General features: G+C 40.8%; 1 protein-coding gene across 12 annotated transcripts in view; it reads right to left on the minus strand.

Annotated features, from left to right (window-relative positions):
• Positions 1-22,143, minus strand: part of PTPRT (protein tyrosine phosphatase receptor type T) — a 582,389-nt gene that overhangs the window by 314,231 nt on the left and 246,015 nt on the right. For all 12 annotated transcript variants that reach the window (XM_033153370.1, XM_033153371.1, XM_033153372.1 and 9 more), the window contains exons 4-6: positions 19,964-20,045; positions 16,084-16,199; positions 12,152-12,326 (exon numbers count right to left, since the gene is read on the minus strand). In XM_033153370.1, coding sequence (XP_033009261.1) covers positions 12,152-12,326; positions 16,084-16,199; positions 19,964-20,045 — 373 coding nt within the window. The remainder of the gene's footprint in view (positions 1-12,151; positions 12,327-16,083; positions 16,200-19,963; positions 20,046-22,143) is intronic.

Here is a 22,143-nt window from a genome sequence, read left to right on the forward strand (position 1 = left end):
TTCAATCGCTAACCTACATTTCTATTGTCTTTGGGGGGGTTGCAGGTAGATAGGTAGATGATAGGGTGTCAAACATAAAGAGCAATTGGAAACCAGGTGCAATGAGATAATCACATGTATTACAGGGATAGGGAAAGTACACACTAACATTCTTGGAATCTGCCTTCAACAGCATAGAAAAATGTATTGTATATGACCTACTGTCCGTAAAGAGACACCAGTTCACCAAAACTTTGGATTAATCATCATGTTTCTATGATAAATTACTTATAAATAATGCTGCTAGCAGCTTCCAAGAGTTTCTGCAAAATTTAAAGGGAAAATGAGATCAGAGAGGTATTACAAAAAGTTTATATCTGCTATTATGGGGGAAAGAAAGAAAACAGAAAAAAAGCAACGCAGGCCTGCTGAGGAACAAACAATTTGCATATTGTGTACCGTTGTGCAATTCAGTATTAGCTTCAGGCTACCAAATAGGGCAGTAAAGCACACACTAAGTCTGATTTATGGGATCTAAGGATAGATAACCCAAGAATTTTCTGCTATTTGCATCTGTTTCAAATGCATACACACACACTTCCTGTGGCAGACAATAGAAAATACCATGAAAACAAACAAGGTTATAATGTGCCCAGAGAAAAGGCAAAGGGGTGGACAGGGCAAGTGCATGAAAGCTTAACTCTAATAGGACACACCAGTTTATTGTGCCCTGCTCTGTAAACTCCTCCCATCATAGTGTTAACTACTATAATACTTATCTGCAATTTGTTCCCCAGACATTTTGCTAGTAACACAACTAGTGATAGCAATGTCATATCCCATGAAGGTTCCCCCCTTCATATGTCAGATCACATAAAGGTTCCACCCTTCATCTATCCTATACTGTACTATGAGTGCATGGCTCTAAACCAATTTGTTGCAGAATATTTACTGCTCTAAATGCCTGTCAATATCAGAGGATCAAGGACAGAATGAGGTCTGCAGTGCAGGCAAAGAACACGAGACAAATAACCAGGGAAGCCTAGGAAAAGGAATTCATCCATTCAAGACAGAAAGACTAAGGACAAGTCCCAAAGAGGATGCAGAAGGAAAGGTGGTGAGGGGACAGGTGGTCCATGGGCAGCCAGGGACAGATGGTAAAGTTGTTCTGGCTACCAGCATTAAATATGTCTCTTGCAGCTTCGTTTTGTAGAGGCTCCTGTTAGGCTGTAAAAATTCCTGAAGATTCTTAAGGGAAGTGTTCCATATTGTATTTCATTCTTTAACTCAGAGCTACTTGCCAGTGACATGTAGCCAAAATGGCTAGTGTACACACACACACACACACACACACACACACACACACACTGCATATTACACGAAAACCACATATACATAACATATATACCACGCACTAGCCACATATACAGCACACACTCACATATGCACACTTGCCACACAATCAGACAGACGCATATTCAGAGGGACCCATCTCTTCTGCTAATTGGGAGGGGGTGGGTTCTCAACAGCTTTTTTTCTTTCCATTGGCAGTGCTGCCCTGGGATTGAAAAATGAAAAGCAAAGCCCTATTCTTACCTTTAAAAAGTTTCTCTTCTGCCTCTGGCAGGGAATCTGTACTAAAAGGAGCACCCTTCCTGTTTCCTCGACCTTAAGGTCTTCTTGCTAGGGTGTTGCGAAATTCTCAGTCTACTGCTCTGGAGCCTCTGGTAATGGCTTATTCATCAATTATGAAAAATCAAAAGTCCAGGTGTTTGAGAAGAGATTCTCCCCTAGTAAATGGGTACTGGATGGTCACCAACTAGAGCAGATCCAATTCTTCTGGTACCTAGGGCTTCTATTCCATCATTCTAAGTCCTAGAAACATCATTGGCAGACTGCCTATCAAAAGGCAGAGGTAAGCAATCTGGCTATACTTCGATTCTTTTATACAAGGGGAGGCCATTATGTTCCATCAGCCATTAAGGTATTTAATGCAAAATCTGCCTCTCAACTCCTCTACGCCTCAAACATCTGGTTCAATGGCTCACTCTCCAGGTTCAATGGCTTCCAGGTAAAGTTTCTCCAGTCCCTCCTACAAGTTCCAAATTGTGTTCCAAATTCAATACTATTTTTAGAAACAGGTGAATGTCCTCTATCATCTAAAGCATGGTGGGCTGCCCTGAGATACTGGCTCAAGATCTCAGTCTTTGGCCTAGGGAAGGGGCTACTTCCATACCTAAACAACAAGGAATTTACCAGCTCTTGGATGAAAATTATGGTTAGAAAAGCCACTTTGATTGGTATTCCACCTTCTCTCTTGTACCATCTGGGCTATGATACCGCCCTTAAATCCTGAGGCAAAGGCTCTGGGACGTATCACATAATGATCTCCGATCTCAGTCTCGTGTTATCTGTGGCCCATTAGCAGTAGGAATTCACTATGGGTTCGATTTTCAGACACCTGCATATCTTAGAAATTTGTCTGTAACAACATATTTGGTGTCTTTTCACCAAACCCAGATTAAATGTATCCCCATCAGAAGTGTTAAATGGCAGACTGAGAAGTATCCCTTATCAAAATAGGATCTGTGTATGCTCTCAGGGCGTTGACTGCATGAGGCATATGTTATTGCATTGCGGACAATATGATCAAGCTAGGGAACTATTGATTAAACCACTATTGGCAAATCAGCCGGGTCAAACTGAAATATCTTCTGGAAAACAAGTCCAATGATATCACAGTGGCCGTGGCAAAGTTTCTTTCAGTAGTCATACAAATCAAAGATCAACATACCCATGACTAGAGAGTCAGTGTGGTGTAGTGGTTAGGAGTGGTAGACTCGTAATCTGGTGAACCGGGTTCGTGTCTCTGCTCCTCCACATGTCAAATCCAAACTCCTCCTCCTCCTCCTCCTCCTCCACAAATAAGGTTTTGGTCTCCCTTCCCTGGGGGGTTGTCTGTATGAATCTGTATTTTATTCTGAATCCATGTTATGGGTCGTTGGACCACAATAAATATTATTATAGGGTGTCATGTCATGCTGTTCTTGAGCCCTAAGACTTCCTACAAGCACTCCTTCCTGTTTCCTGAACCCTAAATTCTTAGTGCAAGGGATGCCATGCCAGAGGATGTCTTCTTCTAAAGTAAGAATAGGTGCCAGATTTTGGCAGAGGGTTGGTGGGCTATGAAAAGCAGCTTTTCGGGCACAAATATGGTGAAACAGATGCTTGCATTCCATGCAAAACCTGAAGGCCTATCTTCACATTAAGATTTAAGTTGTGGCCATGTTTCTGCCCCTATCCCCCTTACAAGGTGCTTTCTTCCCTAAAATCATAATGGGCAACATATTTCTATCCATCATCAATTAGCTGCATGAAATCTATCAAGATCCAAAGGGCTGCAGGTGTGATAACCTAGACATTTAAGTTCCTGAATAAAATTTGCATTTTATTTTTATTTTTGGTCCATGATGACCAAAATGATAGTTGAGGGCATGTTACTTTTATCCAATAGTGAGCCTTTCATTCAAATTATCACTTTCATGTTCCTGGGTAAAAATCAAACGGGCATGTTTCAAAATTATGCTGCTGCACAGTCATTTAAAAACCTCTATCACCTGCTCACAAAGCCAAGACAATTTATGCTAATTCCTAAATTAATCTTCTCCATATACTCATCTCAGTTGTTGCGTTAATCTGTCAGGCAAGGGAATAATGATGCAATACCGAGCTCATCAGACCTGGAAGAAGATGAGGAAAAAGTGATAGCTAACTCCACTGGAAAGCCACACATACCAATGTACAGTAGCAACTGGAGTTGATTTTGATTCTTTCACTATGTGGACTACCCTTCACAATTTTTTCCATGGAACAAATTCTTTTGATTAATCTTTCGACATGGGTATGGCTCAGAAGGGCACAACCATGCATTGAAAAATCAATGTGGAAAACGGCTTGACTTGTTCTCATCAGAAACATGACTGTTGTCAGAGGCAGCTCTAAGTAATCATTTGGCTTCCAAAAACCCCAAGCACTTTACTTTAAATAAGCCTTTACAACCTCATTTGCAGCATTAAAAGAGTGGAAAGGGGGGGAATGGCTTAGGGTGAATAGCTCAATTGAAATAAAAAGTACAACTGAGCATAATCAAGCTCCATTCTACTTCCGCTGTTGAACACTGCCAGTCTAGATTTTTGTTTGCCTCTGGGCAATTACGTATGTTTAAAATTTCTATGCAACTCATTTACACCTTTCTTGGATCAACAGGCTGCCCTTACATTTCATGTGCTGAACTCTGCTTGTATGCTGTATCAATACCAAATCTTTGCAGAAGACCCATCAACATTACTGAACGAAGGCTGAGTAATTTACCACCTATATCTTTCTTAGCACAGCTGTTAGAAGCTCTCTTAGGCAGAGAAATCCTAAGCTCCTGGAGAGGGTAGCTGAAGAGCTGCTGGATGCTGAGAGTTCAAAGATGGAGAAGGAGATCTACCAAAAGAGGCCTACCTAGTTACAGAGGCAGAAAGATCCGCCACCATTGCTGATCTGCCATCAGAGCAGCAGAGGATGAAAGGGGGCAAAGGGAACTACAGTTCCCCTGATATATCCTCTAAAAGGAAGGGAAATCATTAAATGATGAAGCTGGTTTAATTAATCTTCTACTTAATTCGGGAAGGGTCATAGCTCAGTTGTAGAGCAGCTACTTTGCATGCAGTAGGTCCCAGGTCTCTTCAAGTAAGGCTGGGAGAGACTCCCGTCTAAAACCCTGTACAGTGGTACCTCCAGTTGCGAACGGGATCCGTTCCAGAGGTCGGGCTGCATCCCAAGGAATTAGCAACTGGAGGACCGCTTCTGTGCATGCGCGTGGCATGGTTTAGTGCTTCGGTGCATGTATGCGTGGCAAAACCCAGAAAAATACTTCCGGGTTTGCTGCGTTCGCATCCCAAAGTTTGCGTATCCAGAGGGATACGTAAGCAGAGGTACGACTGTACTACTGCTGTTGGTCAATGTTGAAAATACAGTGGTACCTTGGTTCTCAAACTTAATCTGTTCTGGGAGTCCGACTCCCGAAACGGTTCCAAAACCAAGGCACGGCTTCTGATTGGCTGCAGGAACTTCCTGCACTCAGTTGAGTACCAAGGTACCACTGTACTGAGCAAGTCCAATGTTCTGACTCAGTATTAGGCAGCTTCTTTTGCCCTCTGAAACCACTGGGAGGTGGAATGAAAAAGAAAGGCCAAGTACAAAAAAGAGAGGTAAATGTAAAAGTAAATGTAAAATGAAACCCCTCCATCTTGGATGGCTCTAGCCCAGCAGGGTGGTGTTTCTTTAGCCATAGGATTGCTCTGCCATTATAGTGACTTATAATACCGGTATTGATAAATGAAACATACAAGCAGCAACCTGTATTTTGATTGGCACACGACCGCCGATGCACGCACCATTTCTAGCATCGAAAGGGGGTGTAACAAGGTTGGAATGGGGCAGGGCAGGCTTACACGCGCTTCAATTGTGTGCACAATGACCCGGAATGCAACCCCCGCACAAACGGAGAGTTGCCTATAATTACTTTGCTGCTTCCCTTGTACAGAAGGGGGTCTGTAGGGCTCACTGAACAGCCAATGCACTTCCACTTCACCTGTTTTACATAAAATGTTTCCTACTGAAGGATAGCCCACCACCACCATCTCTGACTACATACAAATGAAAGTTAGCACATTTGTTAGCTCCCGTCTGAAACTCAAAATTAAGTAATAGCACCGTGTAAATGGAAGATATGCTACCAAGGAGACCTGGCTGAATCTCTGAGCTGCCAGCTACAGCTAAAGAAGTCTAAACAAAGTATCAAATTATCCTTGGGGATTTTTGTCTTAAAAAACAAAACAAAAGAACATCTCCTTAATGGCTTTACAAAAGGTGATTTGCACCATTTGAAACTGTGGGCATCTTTTCCCCGTGCTCAGGATGCGTAATCCAAATGCTGAGAAGATGAATAGTGAATTGATGGCTGTTGTTAATTGAGGATGGATGAGCAAAGAAAAAAAAAAAGCAGAATCAATAGTTAAAAAACAATAATCCTGTAGAACAAGGAATATACTAACAATGGAATTCAGAAAGAGAAATGTCAAAGTTTTCATGGGGGAAAGGGAAACATTAAGTGCTCAGAATATTCTAAAGATGTGACAGAAATGGAATGTGCTCACCCTTCTCAGTGAAGTGCATTTTATTCATGTCCAGAAAGCAATGGTTTCGTCTGCAACATTTGTACAAACTACTTACAATTAAGCACATGTTAACTCAAGGGATGCATGTGGTGCTGTGGTCTAAACCACTGAGACTAGGGCTTGCCGATCAGAAGGTTGGCGGCTCGAATCCCCATGATGGGGTGAGCTCCCATTGTTCAGTCCCAGCTCCTGCCCACCTAGCAGTTCAAAAGCACGTCAAGTGCAAGTAGATAAATGGGTACCACTCTGGTGGGAAGGTACACAGCTTTTCCGTGTGCTGCTCTGGTTCACCATAAGTGGATTAGTCATGCTGGCCACATGACCCAGAAGCTGTCTGCAGACTAATGTCGGCTCCCTCGGCCTATAGAGCGAGATGAGCGCCGCAACCCCAGAGTTGTCCGCGACTGGACCTAATGGTCTGGGGTACCTTTACCTTTAATTCATGGGAACAGGATTACTACCATTAGATCTGACTCTCATTGTTACCTTTTCATTACTTTAGATTAAGCAAAACCACATTCTAAAAGGGAACAAAATCTGTCAATTTCAGTTTTCAACAGAGTCTGCAAAAATATCTGAGGGTTGTTTTTTGGTTTTACAGAAAGGTCTGTATGGAGATTCATAGACATTTCTCCTAACATACACCTTTTAGACACAATTATGCCAATATATGCACAGCGAGTGGCCTGCCAGCCCTTGCAGCTTTATTTTTGGATATGATCAGGAAAGGGCTATGTTTTCAGCTTGCATATTGTTTCAGAAACTACAAATGAATTAGGTTCACATATAAATGAGAATTGAATCAGATTTCTCTCCCATCCCTAGCAGAGTGTCTGCTTGTCTGATTACTGTTTGCGCTGCATGTGAGGTATGTGTGCACATAGTCTACATGTGTTGTCTATACATGTGGGTACACATGTGTATAGCACTAATACATGGCCTTTGAATGTATGGCTTACTGTCAATGTGGCCTTCCTCCTGAAAAATGTAGCCACTTCATTCTAATTAATAGTATATAAATCTGCTCTGGGAGTCTTTTGGTTAAAGAGTGTAGTACAGTGCTATAAATGAACAGGAATAATCAGTTGAGACACAAATTATTGCCCTACTATTTCTTAAAAGACGTGTAAATTCACCTTGAACTTTCAGAATCTGGTGTGACACAAATTGAAGTGAATGAGTAAAATAAAATTATGTTCTGCTCCCTTCCTCCCTCTCCCTATTATTTCAAGGTCAATCCCAGCACTGGACTGCAACAGCCTGTGGCACAGTGGGGCAGTGTGTCTGGCTGTTAACCAGAAGATTGGTGGTTCAAGCCAACCCAGGGACAGCTGTGGGCAGGATTCCTGCATTGGAGAGGGTTGGACTACAACACTACAAATATATGATTCAATGATGTAAAACTTCACTGCAATGACCAAATAAAAGCAGACATAAAGGAACAGCTCTCCCTTCCCAAATCAAATAACAGCAGAGCTGTCCTTAGATGTGTGAATTATTTCAGGAACAGTATATCCTTTAACACACAACTTAAACACACACACATGTGCACACACAGAGGCGGAAATTGGAGCAACCTCATTGCACAGCACATCAAATCCACCATTTACTTCTCATAGCAAACCATACATTCATATTCAACTGGCTGAGTCACATTTCTCGAAGCTGAAAATATAATACTATAGCAGTCAACCCTGGGGGATAAACTCTCATTACTGTTGCTTAACCTGTGTGGAAAGCATTGCCGGCACAAGAGGTTTCATGAAAATGTGGAGGGCCTTGATTATTATTATTACAGCCAAACCTTGGTTGTTGAACATAATCCGTTCTGGAAGTCTGTTCGGCTTCCAAAATGTTCGACAACCGAGGAGAGGCTTCCGATTGGCTGCAGGAGCTTCCTTCACTGAAGCGGAAGCTGCATTGGACGTTTGACTTCTGAAAAACATTCGAAAACTGGAACACTTACTTCTGGATTTTTGGCGTTCAGGAGAGGAAACGTATGGTAATGGAGGCATTCGGGAGCTGAGGTTTGATGGTACTCATTAAGCAAAATCTATGTAACAAGCATCCTTATTTCCAGTGGGGGGGGGAATCATATAAGCAGTGATAAATGGATCAGTGTCTCTTTCCAGTCAATGTCAAATTTGCATAAATCTGTCCTGTCCTGTATTAGTTTGGATTTTTAAAAGAAGAAGAAGAATTTGGATTTGATATCCCGCTTTCCACTACCCGAAGGAGTCTCAAAGCGGCTAACATTCTCCTTTCCCTGCCTCCCCCACAACAAACACTCTGTGAGGTGAGTGGGGCTGAGAGACTTCAATGAAGTATGACTAGCCCTAGGTCACCCAGCAGCTGCATGTGGAGGAGCGGAGACACGAACCTGGTTCACCAGATTACAAGTCTACCTCTCTTAACCACTACACCACACTAGCCATATAAAAATGTTATTTAAATGTTGTTTCATCACAGAATAAACACTTACTTAGTAGTATGCCTTGAACAGCTAACAAAGTCATTTTATGACTTTGTTTTGTTACGGGTTGGAATTTTAAGCCTGTGATGTGTAAACCACAGTGGCCATAATTATTTGAGGGAAAGAATGTTCTTCAAATGTGTTTTACAGGTGCAGTGTACACCCAACCCAGATTTAATGTGTTTTAAAATGTTATGCTTTTTCAAACAATTATATCTTGCCTATTCCATTTTTTAAAGAAAGCACACAATCCAACAAACAAGGTAGTTAACAAAGCAACACTTCATTATGCATTTAAAATACATAACGATCCCCAAATTGAACATAATCGTAATAATTCAACAATATTTACATAAGAAACCCAAAACAAAACAAAACAGAATGCCAACGAAAAAAGAAGCTGAAGGTCTTTCTGAAGAGTCATGTCATATCTCCACCAGCTTCCTAAAACAGTACAATGGCAGGGCTTGATACACCTTGCTTGGGTGAGTCCTGCTACAGAAAATGGGCAGCCCTGATAGTACCCAGCTGCGTCTCACCAGATTGAAGGATCAGGAGAATTTCCTTAGATAATTATCGGACATGTGAGAAGGAAATGGTCCTTAGGAAACACAGAGCCCAAACCCCTGAGGGCTTTAAAGGTAAATACCAGAATATTGATTTGTGCCTGGAAAGTTAGAAGAGAGACAGAGAAACTCCACGTGCAGTTTGGGAATTCTTGAGTGAATTGAGTGTAGACTCCATTCTAACATTTAAATAAAAGTCCAGTGGTCATGAGTATGCATATGAAGAAAGGTTGCAATCTTTAATTGAGTGTTAGATTAATCATTTTAAAACTTTATCATCAAATGAATTAATTAGTCAGTATATTAAAAACATACTTTTAAACAATCTATATATATAAAAACATTCAAGATGGGTCATTTGATGTAGCCGCAATGCTCCGTAACCGCTTGACTGATTCTCTTTGAATTTGGACACAACATTCCATGGGTATATGGGTATATAGAATTTTCTTTAATCAAGTTGCAGCCCCGATTAAAAAACAAACAAAAAAACATTTGAAAATGGTTTAAGTTACTTGGCACTATGCTGATTGTTAAATTTGCCCCAGTTGTGACCACCTTGTTTTACATCTTCTCCAAAGTGAACACATTTCGTCCCTTTCACATCTATTGCCATGTATTTCATGCAGGATTTTATTCAACAATAGAAAAGGAACATTTTGCATCCATCCTGCCTTTGAGCACACATTTGAAATCAAGCACTTGGGTGACTTGAGCTTGCCTTAATCTACAGATTTAGAGACAAGACTGTCAATTGACCTAGTCTTCAATTACAAACTAATATAATGTATATCCAAACACATCACCACAATTTAATAAGCAGCTCTTTGGGATTAGGCAATTCCAATTTGCTTTCATTTCAAATTCTGTGCAAGCACATCATTACAAATTTGATATTACCCTCACCAAATTAGGTCTGTTCGGAAGCACTGATCCATACAATTACAAAGGGACAGCAGTACTTCATTAGACTAACCTCGCATTAAGCTCTCACAAATTTACCTGATCAATAAGAGGATAGAAACAAAGAAAAATAAGTCTTGGCAAAATAATACTTGATCTGCACTTAATTATCTTGACCTCCTTTAAATACACAAAAAAACAAAAAAACAAGCAGTGTCTACCACAACAGTTTCTCCACCTCCCCATCTGTTTACTCTCGACATCAAATCTATCAATGTATTGACTCCTGGGTGTCCATTCATCACTGTTTACAGCTCCCATTTTATTTTTAAAGTATTTTTTTATTAAAGATTTTCTTGATTTACATAGGAATGTGCAATATCTCTCTCGTATTCCCCCCCCCTGTAACATTTTTATAAGTCAGTTTCGTTTGTTGAGACATTAGGAAGAAAGGGGGGAAAGAGGTGGGTGGGGTGGGGAGATGGGTGGGGTGGGGTGACGATGTTTCTATTTTACTTAATATATGTAAGGTTTGGTGTCAGTGGTTTGTGTAGGTTCTCTGTTGTTCACTTGTGCTCCTTTGGTGGTGAGAGAGGTCGGGGTTGGCATAGGGTTTGATTGTTTATTTGTGGTTGGCTGTGGTGGTCTTCGGTTTCCTGTGTGAATGGGGTGGGTGAGTGTTTTCGATCGGGTTAGCCATATGGATTTGTATGCTGTCGGTAGATTTTTGTCGTCATTGTCTTGTTGGGCTATTTGTGTGATGAAGGGGAGCCATATCGGGGTGAAGGTGTCTTCTTCTATTTGTCCCCATGTCAGTTTCAGCTTGCTGGTTAGTTTTTTTCTAGTAGGTGTGTTTCCCATACTGCTTGGTACCATTGGTCCATGCTTACTCCTGACAGGTCTCTCCAGTGTCTGGTTATGTTTACAGCTCATATTAAAGCATTACAGTTACAGCAACGTTTCTGAACAATGGCCAGCTCTTGCCTTCTCTATCTAACGATAGATGTCTGCAGATACTTTTACTCAGAAGCTAGTGCTCCTAGCTTTTTATACATGAAGGATTTTCCAACATCTTCTCCATGGATAGATTCAGGCACCTCTAAATATACAATGTACATTTTTAAGGCTTATCACACAATAGCTGTAACTATAAAGCTTTTAGCTCCTACACTCCTTCAGTCAAGAAGAAATCTGGGAACACAGTGATATTCTTTACCTTGGTCAAGGATGGAATTCCTATCTCTTCTACCTAGTACCCTTATCTAATCTAAAAACAAAAATAAATCCATCCCAGGGATAGTACAATACAGCACAACTTGCAGAGGGGTAGGGGTGTCAATCTGTTGTAGTAACAACACAATGGAAATCCATCTAGCTGACAGAAATTTTGAAGGTAGAAAGGCACCTGGGAAATTCTTTGGTAACCTCCATTCTGGAGCAATATATCAAGTAGAATCAAAGAAATGTAGAATTGTAAGGAATCCCAAGGGTCATCTAGTCCAACCCTTTGAAATACAAGAAACACAGCTTAAGAATCCCTGATACAGTAGATGGCCATCCAAACTCAGTTTAAAAACTGCCAATGAAGGAGAGTCCACCACCTTCCAATGGAGTTTCTTCCACTATGGACCAGCTCTTACCATCTGAAAGTTCTTCCTAATGTTTAGGGATGTTCAGAATCTCATTTCTTGTAATTCGAATCCATTGGTTCAGGTCCTACTCTATAGAGCAGCAGGAAACAAGCTTCCTTCATCTGCCATATGACAGTCCTTCAGATATCTGAAGATGGCTGTACCATAACTCCAGTCTGTGTCTCAAAGCCATGCCAAGCACTCTCCCTCCCTCCCTCCCTCTCTCTTGTGCATGTTTTTAAATGAATGAAGATTTCACATTGTGGTAGTTTAATATTGGTCTCATTGGTCCACTGTCAGAGCTCTGTGTCCTGCGCAGGCACTGAACACAATACACATGTGTACACACAAACTTCATGAGCTGCCACTTACCTTTCACTATTAATTCTGCATAGTTTGAAACCCCTGATCCACCATCTGAGCGGATGACACATCGGTATTTACTGATGCTGCGCTGAGAAGTGTCAGCTACACTGACCGTAGCAGAAAAGCGTCTATGGTTGACGACTCTGGTGACCATTAAAGCTGTGTCTCTGCCATTCCACTGCTGCCAAATCGACCGGGGTGGAGGGGAGAGAGAAAGTATGATATGATCATGAAAGAAGATCATTTAATTCATTTATGCTTTAGTCTCCATCGTTTTTTATTCATGCACAAAATTCAGGGAAATCTCCCCCCAAATAATTTTCTACTGAGAAATTAGCAAGGCTCAATAGTTCTATTGAGACATGTAATCCTTGTCTTAAAGGGTTTTGTACAAAAAAAAGCCACTATAAACAAATGCTGCCACAACAGACAGTTTGCGTACAAAAACCAGAATAGTTTCTATTCCCCACCCCCTCAGTGGGATCTTTCAATCAGCTCATGAAAACATTGAATGAGAACTCTAACACCCTCTTTCCTGACATAAAGAGGGGCTGTAATAGCAGGCAGTGGAACATATGCATATTGATTTGGACGTAAGTGCCACTCTAGGAGTTATTCCCAGATAGTTGTGTGGTTGTCTGGGAATAGACCACACCAAATGCAGTTGAATACAATGGGACATATTTCTGAGTTAACACTTTAATTTTTGCTGGGCAGGGATGTGTAAAGTTGCCTTCAAGGAAAGCACAGAATTCAACAGAATGTTCCATTAAATGCTATTCAATCCCCCTTTTTCAGGAACCGATAATTTAGGACATGCCAGATCATAAGGTAATCTTCCCTGTGCTAATAGATAAGACATGGAATCCTCCATGGCTTCGGTTGAGAAAGTAATACACATAAAGCATGCATTGTCAGCTATTATGAAGCAAAAGTGTACATACGTGTTGGGCACAACCAGCTCTTAACATGAGCAACTCTTAAGAATACCAAAGCTGCCAACTGAACAATCTTATGATTGGGATTTGGAGGGCCTGTGGCCAATTACTCTGAGGCCTTCTACATGTCTGGAGGGTGTCAACACCCAAACAGGCCTCTATTTAGGCGCCAGACAAAAACTTTCCTCATAACCAGGTCTTTAACTATCTGTGGCCTTTTTTAAAGTGGATGGGATGTTTTTTTTGTTTTTTTTAATATAGCCCTCCTCCTTGTTTTTAATATATCTATGGGGGGACTGGTTGATTGGTAGGTTGGTTGTAAGTCACTTTGGGTTGCCTTGGCCAAGATAAAGCATCAAACAAATGTAACGAACGAACGAACAAACAAACAAACAAACAAACAGCAATAGCACATAAATTCTAGCTTCCAGAGAGAAGATGCTTCTTATATTCATTATTATTTTTAGATTCCCTGCTTCTTCTTTTCTAGTATTTTTAGTGAGATTAGTGGGAATGTGTTCACACAGATACTGCTTATTTGCTCAATGTTGTGAAATGCATCTTTGACTTCTCACAATACCTCTTTAAGATGAACCACATAAATGTAATGCATTTAATACTGTATTCATAACAGTTGCTTATTCTAATGTCTTCATCCTACTAACTTTCAAAGTGGTTCTGATTGAATTAATTGAAGTCTTAATCCAGCATAAGTAATGTTAATGATTTGTAATTAACTTCTTTAGGATTGTGGTAATCAAGTTGCTACATAAAGTTAAAAAAACAAAACAAAAACACAACACTATAGATAACAAGAGTTTCAATTTGTACATATGCACAAATTCTGGCCAGAAGCTTGCCTGAATTTTGTTCCATTATGTCCTGTGACTTTGCATGGCCTTATGAAAGATAGAAGAATGGTGGTAACCTTTATTGCCTTTAAGTCCCTTTAGGAAATTCACAGTAATTCTTACTCTTCCAACAGTTCCTTAATATTTTTGTTGTATGTTAATTATCTGGGAAACTGATATGAACAAGAGGAGCTGCTCTCAGGGCTGGATTCAGTTGCAGGAAACAAAGATGATTGCCTAGGTGCTGCTGGTGATGGTGAACTTAGATAATGTTTGTCACAGGCTGCTTACTCAAGATTGCTCAAGACAGTTGAAAGAAAAATTGGAAACCCTGATGTCCATGGGCAGTACAACATAATTCTTTTTTAAAAAAAGTTGTGCCCAACACTGTATGAGTAGAAGGCAACCTTGGGCTGTGGTTCTCTTCCTTTTTCTTCTGCCCAGACTCTTGTGTTCCTCAAAAAGTTTGCCCAGAGGGTCAGGGGACATATCAAGTCTTATATAGTGGTACCCCTGGTTACGAATGCTTCTGGTTATGAATGCTTCAGGTTACGAGCTCTGCTAACCAGGAAGTAGCTGCTCCTGGTTGTGAACTTTGCCCCAGGATGAGAACAGTAATTGCACACCAGAGGCACGCACGCAGCAGGAGGCCCCATTAGCAAAAGCACACCTCAGGATAAGAACGGTTTCAGCTTAAGAACGGATCTCCAGAGCGAATTAAGTTCATAACCAGAGGTACCACTGTAGCATTGTATGAGCTGCAGTGGGAAGAAGGATTCTCCCAAACGTGGGCAGATGACACTTCCAATTTCAGCTTCCCCCTGCAGTCCCATATAACACAGCCACAATGTTCAGTAGGTCCCACTGACCATCCAGAGATGCTTGGGGAGAGAGCAGATAGCTAGGGGTGGGGGGGGGTGGGGGGAATGGAAACAAGCATTATTCAAGCTACTTTTTGCTCACACAGTGTTGTGTATGAGCCATTGTTTCCAGGAAAATCTACATCAGTTTCATTTTCAACATATGGTGCAATTGTGAGTTCATAGCGATCAGAGCCATACATACAGTTTTATTATCTGACAGGGATTAATATTCCATACATGTCATGTATTGAATCTGTTGAATGGGCTACGAATGCAATAGAAATAAGGTGTTGGGGAAATGAACAAACAGTGAAAGCAACAAAGACACTTCTAATGTGGAGAGTGGATATTTGGTTGAGTACAGGGGTGGTTAATTAAGCTATGGCTCTGCAGATATTGTAGGACTCCAGTAACCCCAGCCAGCATGTGCAATAGTCAGAGATAATGGGAGCTGTGGACCAAACATCTGGAAAACCACAGGGTTGGTTGCCTACTGGTCTAGGAACAGCCATGGTTCTTCTGAAAATTATTGTCGTGCCAATTATACAGCATTAGCCTATGGCTAATTAAATAATCTATATATTTTTAAACTATTTATTTCATAAATAATAATAAAAATAATAACATTTCTCTAGCACAGTCAAGTATATAATGAAAGGGTAGAGCAAAGAATGAAAATTTACTTTGGTTTATGGGCATTCAAATAGCAGTCTTCAGAATTTCAACATGTTTTGCACATGTGTGTTCAATGTTTTTCAACAACCATGGATATTAGAAACTTGATCTTTGAAGACTCCTGTCTTGCTTTCCATGTGACTCATCCTTCCCCTTCTACACTATTCATTTGTCAACTTTTAATGTCCTGCTTTTCTTTTGTCTTCCCAGCCTTTGAACCAAGCTTCTAATTTTCCAAACTCTGAATTTTTTATTTTTCATTTTTCAAATGGACTAAATTAGGAAAAGGGGATGCATTTATACAAGGGTAGTTAATTTCTATAAATGTGCCCAATTGATTAATGTTCCTAGCATATTCAGCTAAATATTTTTTCCATGCACAAATCTGAGACAATGATGTATTGAGACAAAGCATGCAGCTGGTTTTGCACAAAGGGAAATGCTCTGTCAAGGAATGCAGAGGAGTGTCACTCCACTCGCTGAAAGGAACAGAGAAACCCTGGAAAGTATGGAGCTCTATTTGTGTTTTGTGGCCTTCGAAAATAGGAACCTCTATTTGTGCTTTGGAGTCTCTGAAAAAAAATAACACATCAAGTCTCATTCTACTTTACCTGTAGCCACAGTTTGTCATGTTGAGACCACTTTCCTCCAGCAATGCACTGGAACGTTGCATTCTGTCCAACATTAACCTCCACGTTCTGGAGCCGCAGGAAGTGAGGAGCTTTTCCTAACAAAAATGCAAAATATTATCTGGGTAGAGCTTCACAGTTCATATGTATGCTATGAGAACCAGCCATTCTTAACAAGGATATCCGGTTTCCCACAGGACAAACTACTCATCATAGCAGTGTTGAGTTTGGGGTTTGTTTTAAATACTACAGTATGGCTTTCAGCTAACGATATGAAAACAAAAGCATCAACCATCTCAGCACAGATAATGTGCTATAAATAACACTTCTGCACCAAAAGGATTCAACATTCCCCAATAATAAATATCAGTTAATATAAGATGGAAACACATAGCAAATTTCTTCTGTGGAAGGATGTAAGTATATAATACATATAACATAATATGTACGAAATCAATAAATATATAATTCACAAGGAAAAGTAGGCAAAGGAAAACTGAAGCAAGATATTTTTTACTAAGCGGCCTGGGTTCCTAGTCACAGACAGCTAACAACAGCAACTTGATATGGTCCAACCCTATTAAAATATTACCATTACCAAATTCCATTGAACTCAATGGGGCCTACATTCAAGTAAGCACACTGAGCATAGAGGCTTTATATATGGGGTCCTCAATGTGGTGCTCATGGATACCCTCAGATATCCCACTGTGGTGCCCACCGAGGCCCTCTGCCCATCCCAATATTCTATCTTTAAAGAGATTAATTGACATCTTTGTTGTTTGAGGGGGTGCTGCCTCTTTTTGCAGGAGTGTTCCTTGTTTTTTGGTATGTTTTATTGGTTTTGTGTTGTATGTAGGTGCTTTACCTGGTTTTGGGGAGGAAAGGCCCTGAGCATCACCATTTTTCCTTCTGTAAAATGACTATTTTGTGGAGAGGCACTACCAAGGTCACAGCAGTTCCAGCTCCCAAAGAGCATGACACAGCTGTTGCTGCAGAAGCAATGAATTCCTTAGCGACAGGATCTCCTGTGCCTGTGGATCGTGACACCTGAGGTGGTCACCTCACCTTGCCTTATGAGTGGGCCAGCTCTGCAGCTATGCAATCAGATCATTGTTGCAGCACTGACACAGGAAGGGTTTAATTTTTTCCTCCAAGCCCCCTTTCTGCTATTCGCTATAAGGGGGGATACATAATGGGCAGCTCCAATCAGCCTCAGCCACCGTGATCAATTAAAGCTAAAGAGACCCCTGACAGTTAAGTCCAGTTGAGAACAACTCTGGGGTTGTGGCATTCATCTCGCTTTACAGGCCGAGGGAGCCAACAGTTTTCCCAGGTCATGTGGCCAGCATGACTAAGCTGCTTCTGGCGCAATGGAACACCAACACCAGAGCAGCACATGGAAATGCCGTTTACTTTCCCGCCAGAGCAGTACCTATTAATCTACTTGCACTTTTTGGGGTGCTTTCGAACTGCTAGGTTGGCAGGAGCTGGGACCGAGCAACAGGAGCTCACCCCATCATGGGGATTCAAACTGCCAACCTTTGGATCGGCAAGCCCAAGGCTCAGTGGTTTAGACCCGCGTCCCTACCATGATCAATTATCACGGATAATAATGAGGAGTCTATCAACGTACGGAGGACCATAGCTTCACAGGCTCTGTCACAATGAAAGGCCAGCTACAATTTGGTGAGCAATATCACTTGGCTAGCAGAGTCAAAGAGTTATGCCATCCCTTTTAGCTGGCCGGTAGTTTATCCATGTCACAATTTATTGATGTACTAGCTGTTGGCTGAGACAGGGTCATTCATCTGTCACCTGAAATGGAGAAGCCTTGATATAAAACAATACTGCTTTTGCAGAATATTTACAGCAAACCGTTATGACAGTTTGTACTTTCCAGTCCTTTTAGCTTTAGTGTATCAAAATGGGCCTTTTTTAATTGATGGCAATGCTACTGCTACTGAGTCCTCTACAGTTTTAAAAAGGAACAAAAATAAGAAAGGTAAGGAAAGGAAAGGAAAGGAAAGGAAAGGAAAGGAAAGGAAAGGAAAGGAAAGGAAAGGAAAAATGGTTGATGACTTTTAGTTCAATCACAAGCATAATAATAATAATAATAATAATAATAATTATTATTATTATTTATTTATTTATTTATTTATACAGCACCCATCTGGCTGGGTTTCTTCAGCCACTCTGGGTGACTCCCAACAGAATATTAAAAATACAATAAAACGTCAAACAGGGACCCAGGTGGCGCTGTGGGTTAAACCACAGAGTCTAGGGCTTGCTGATCAGAAGGTCGGCGGTTCGAATCCCTGCCACGGGGTGAGCTCCCGTTGCTCGGTCCCAGCTCCTGCCCACCTAGCAGTTCGAAAGCACGTCAAAGTGCAAGTAGATAAATAGGGACCGCTCCAGCGGGAAGGTAAACGGCGTTTCCGTGCGCTGCTCTGGTTCGCCAGAAGCGGCTTTGTCATGCTGGCCACATGACCCGGAAGCTGTCTGTGGACAAACGCCGGCTCCCTCGGCCTATAGAGCGAGATGAGCGCCGCAACCCCAGAGTCGGACACGACTGGACCTGATGGTCAGGGGCCCCTTTACCTTTACTAAAACGTCAAACATTAAAAGCTTCACTAAACAGGGCTGCCTTCAGATGTCTTTTAAAAGTCAAATAGTTGTTTATTTCCTGGACATGTGACGGGAGGGCGGGAGCCACTACCAAGAAGGCCCTCTGTCTGGTTCCCTGTAACCTCGCAGTGAGGGAACTGCCAGAAGGCTGTCTCAGCAGTGTAATACCTGATAGTCAAAAGGTCAGAAAAGTCCTGTCCCTTCCTCAGTCAACTTTACATTTTATATCATTTATTTCTTTTAGCATTTAAAATTGTAGACTGTGCTGGGTGATTGGCAGAAAGGCAGGATATAAATGCAATAAACAGATAAATGTAAAGCATGAACAGAAATCAGAAAGCACCTTTGGATCCCAGTCTTCCATATTTATCTCTTTTAAGTCACACAAGTCTCTAAAATAATATTACGTAGTTTTTGCCTGTTGAAATTAGAAGGACTTAAATATTCTACATTGTGACTGCACTGGCCCAAGTATTAAGCTTTCTGTTGGCTTCTAGATACCAGGTAGGTACCATGAGCACAAAAACGGCCTTAGTGTTATCTCTGAATTAGTCCTGGATTTGGGGGAGTTTGTATCTGAATGTTATGAATTGGACATCTGTAACAACAAATGGATACAAATTCCTAATTGAATGTTTCCATGGATAAAACGGCTGGTACAAAATACAACAGCCGAGGGAATGTAGTGAAACAATCTTTTGACTTATTCTATACTTCACAGTATGAATCGAGTGCTTTGAAAGGGATACATACTCTTTAAATTCTTTCATTGAGCCACTGAAAAGATTTACATTCCTTTAAAGAAAGTGTACTCCAGGGCATTTCTTCCAGAGTGAATGTTGCACTAATTTGCTTAGTTGTGTGCACATGAAAGAACTTCCCCCACATCCCAAAATTCCCCCTTTAACTTACTTCTATATGATACCATCAGCACCCTGCAATTCTTCCCCTTCAATGGCCTGAATCAGAGTTAACAATCAGGGCTTTATATCTCCTTAATAACGGACTAGAATTTTGGCACTAGCTGCACATTTGTAGCGGTTCTGCCTGTTGCACAACTTGATAAATTATGTATTTATTCAGGGTTGATTGCTTCCACTCTGTAAGCATTTGGAAAGGATAAAAGAAGATGTTTCAGAACTGATTGAATTGGGCGAATTACTCCTCTTGATGCAAGGCCGAGTGTAACACATTGCTACGGTTAGGAAGGGAAAGGGGGGGGGAGTATGCTTACTGCATGGATGGGCAAGAACTCTGACTTCATCCACAGCTATGTAGCCAGGGTGTCCCTTCAACGAAACCGATTCAAATATCACCTGAAATACACAGGGGGGGAAACAAGCTGCTTAAGTAAGCTGTCTGAAAGGATCTCTCGCCTATTCTTTCTTGCAGAGCTGAAGCTGAAAACGTTCAAAACCCAGTGACAGAGATTCACAACTCAACATATTGATTGCTTTCATAAGCTAGCCAATCTAACCCCTCAGAGGTTTATTCATTAATGTGCAGGGAAGAAAAATGCACACACCGTCCTGTTCCAATATGTCTCTACTGAACATAATTTAGGAAAATATCTATCACACTTGGGAGAAGCTTGGGGGGGGGGAGGCACACTGATTTGCTCTTAAGAGTAAGCATGAAGCCAAGTTAAATGGGTTAAATGCTAATAAAAACAGACAAAGACCAAGGATTTCAGTGCCAGAACTAACAGCACAATCCTAACCATATCTACTCATGAACAAGGGCTATTGAATTCAATGGGGCTTACTCCCTGGGATTAGGTTGCAGTCTCTGTGTTATAAGAAACACCCAAACCAAACGGCTGCCCTGTAAATTCTCCTCCTGTTCCATTGGAAATGCCGAAGCTAATTGTATAATTATTCTTGAGTCATTAAGTATTGCATACAACACTTAGGGAGGGAAACTTCACACTGGGCACACCTCTGGATAAACTACCTGAGTCATATTTGGGCATGCAGAACATCTCACTATCCATCTGTCCGTATGTTAGGTTGACAAAGTTAATTAGAGAAGATAAATAGTGCCATGTCAGGTTTGCAGAAATATAGAGCTTTTTGGAATGATAAAGGGCAAGATCTGGTTAATCCATATTCATTATTAGGAGATATATGAAATATATCATAAATTTGACAATTTTACATTTTACTATGTATGCGATGTATGTACATATGCAATGTATTTATTATACTTATTCAGTATATTTATAGGTATCTGTAATATTTTAAAAATAATACTGAATTTATAAAGTTATCTGTAAGATAATAGTGTGTGTGTGTCTGTGTTGGTACTCACTGGAACAGAGTACTATCTTCAATTTGATTTCAATAGCAGCTCCCATCTAGCTGCACCCTAAATAGAGCACCCAGGAAGTATCACAGAAGGTGGCTTTGCTGTTGTTGAAACATGGGATAAATCAAAATGGCAACCCCCTTGATGCCCAATGATGCTTCCCTGCCTTCTTCACCTTTTAGAGGCATTTAACTCACAGCAATGGAGGAATGTTTGCCAATTAACCTTGTGGAAAACTTCTTTAAAACATTAACATTTCCAAGTTAATTTATTTATAAATATTCTGTGTTTGGAATTAGACTTTAAAAAATAATAATAATGAAGCCCTTTCAGTTTAAAATGAAACTGTGTCACCTTCCTCATTTATTTCATTTATAATCTTTCACTGTTCTGTCAAAATATAATTATGCTTAAAGGATTAATAATCAGAAATGAAATGAATGTATTTCTCATTTCTAATTCATATGCATATGCCTAATTAAAAAAAGCATTTGATGTAACACACAATATTTCTTTCCATTTAGGCAAGTTTTCAAAGATATTACTGCGAGTATTAAGTTGTTGCAAGTGATTTATGTAATATGCAGCATTAGTCATTCTTTGGGACTTTGGGATGTCCCAACATAGCTTGAGTCGTGACTTTGACATCCAATCTGGGACAATGTGAAAATTTATGGCAAAACTGAAACAACTAGAGAGAAGATGAAAAGAGTAGCCTAAGGTAAACCATATTAAGGGAATATGCTGACCATAGAAGAAAAACACTGAAATCTCATCTACCTCAAATGATTAAATATCCTCGGTGTCAGGGCTTACAAGTACTCAGTACTACTAGCCAGACCAGATGCATATGTTACTTTTTGACACCTTAAAGCAGGCTTCCTCAAACTCGGCCCTCCAGATGTTTTTGGCCTACAGCTCCCATGATCTCTAGCTAGCAGGACCAGTGGTCAGGGATGATGGGAATTGCAGTCTCAAAACATCTGGAGGGCCGAGTTTGAGGACGCCTGCCTTAATGTAATTCTGCTCCTGGACACCACTGGTGAATGGGCTTTTGGTGGATACTGGTGTTCATTCTGTGTGGAAAAGGCTGAATTCTATTCTGTT

Source organism: Lacerta agilis, chromosome 6 (assembly GCF_009819535.1).
Source record: "Lacerta agilis isolate rLacAgi1 chromosome 6, rLacAgi1.pri, whole genome shotgun sequence".
Taxonomy (NCBI): Eukaryota; Metazoa; Chordata; class Lepidosauria; order Squamata; family Lacertidae; genus Lacerta; species Lacerta agilis.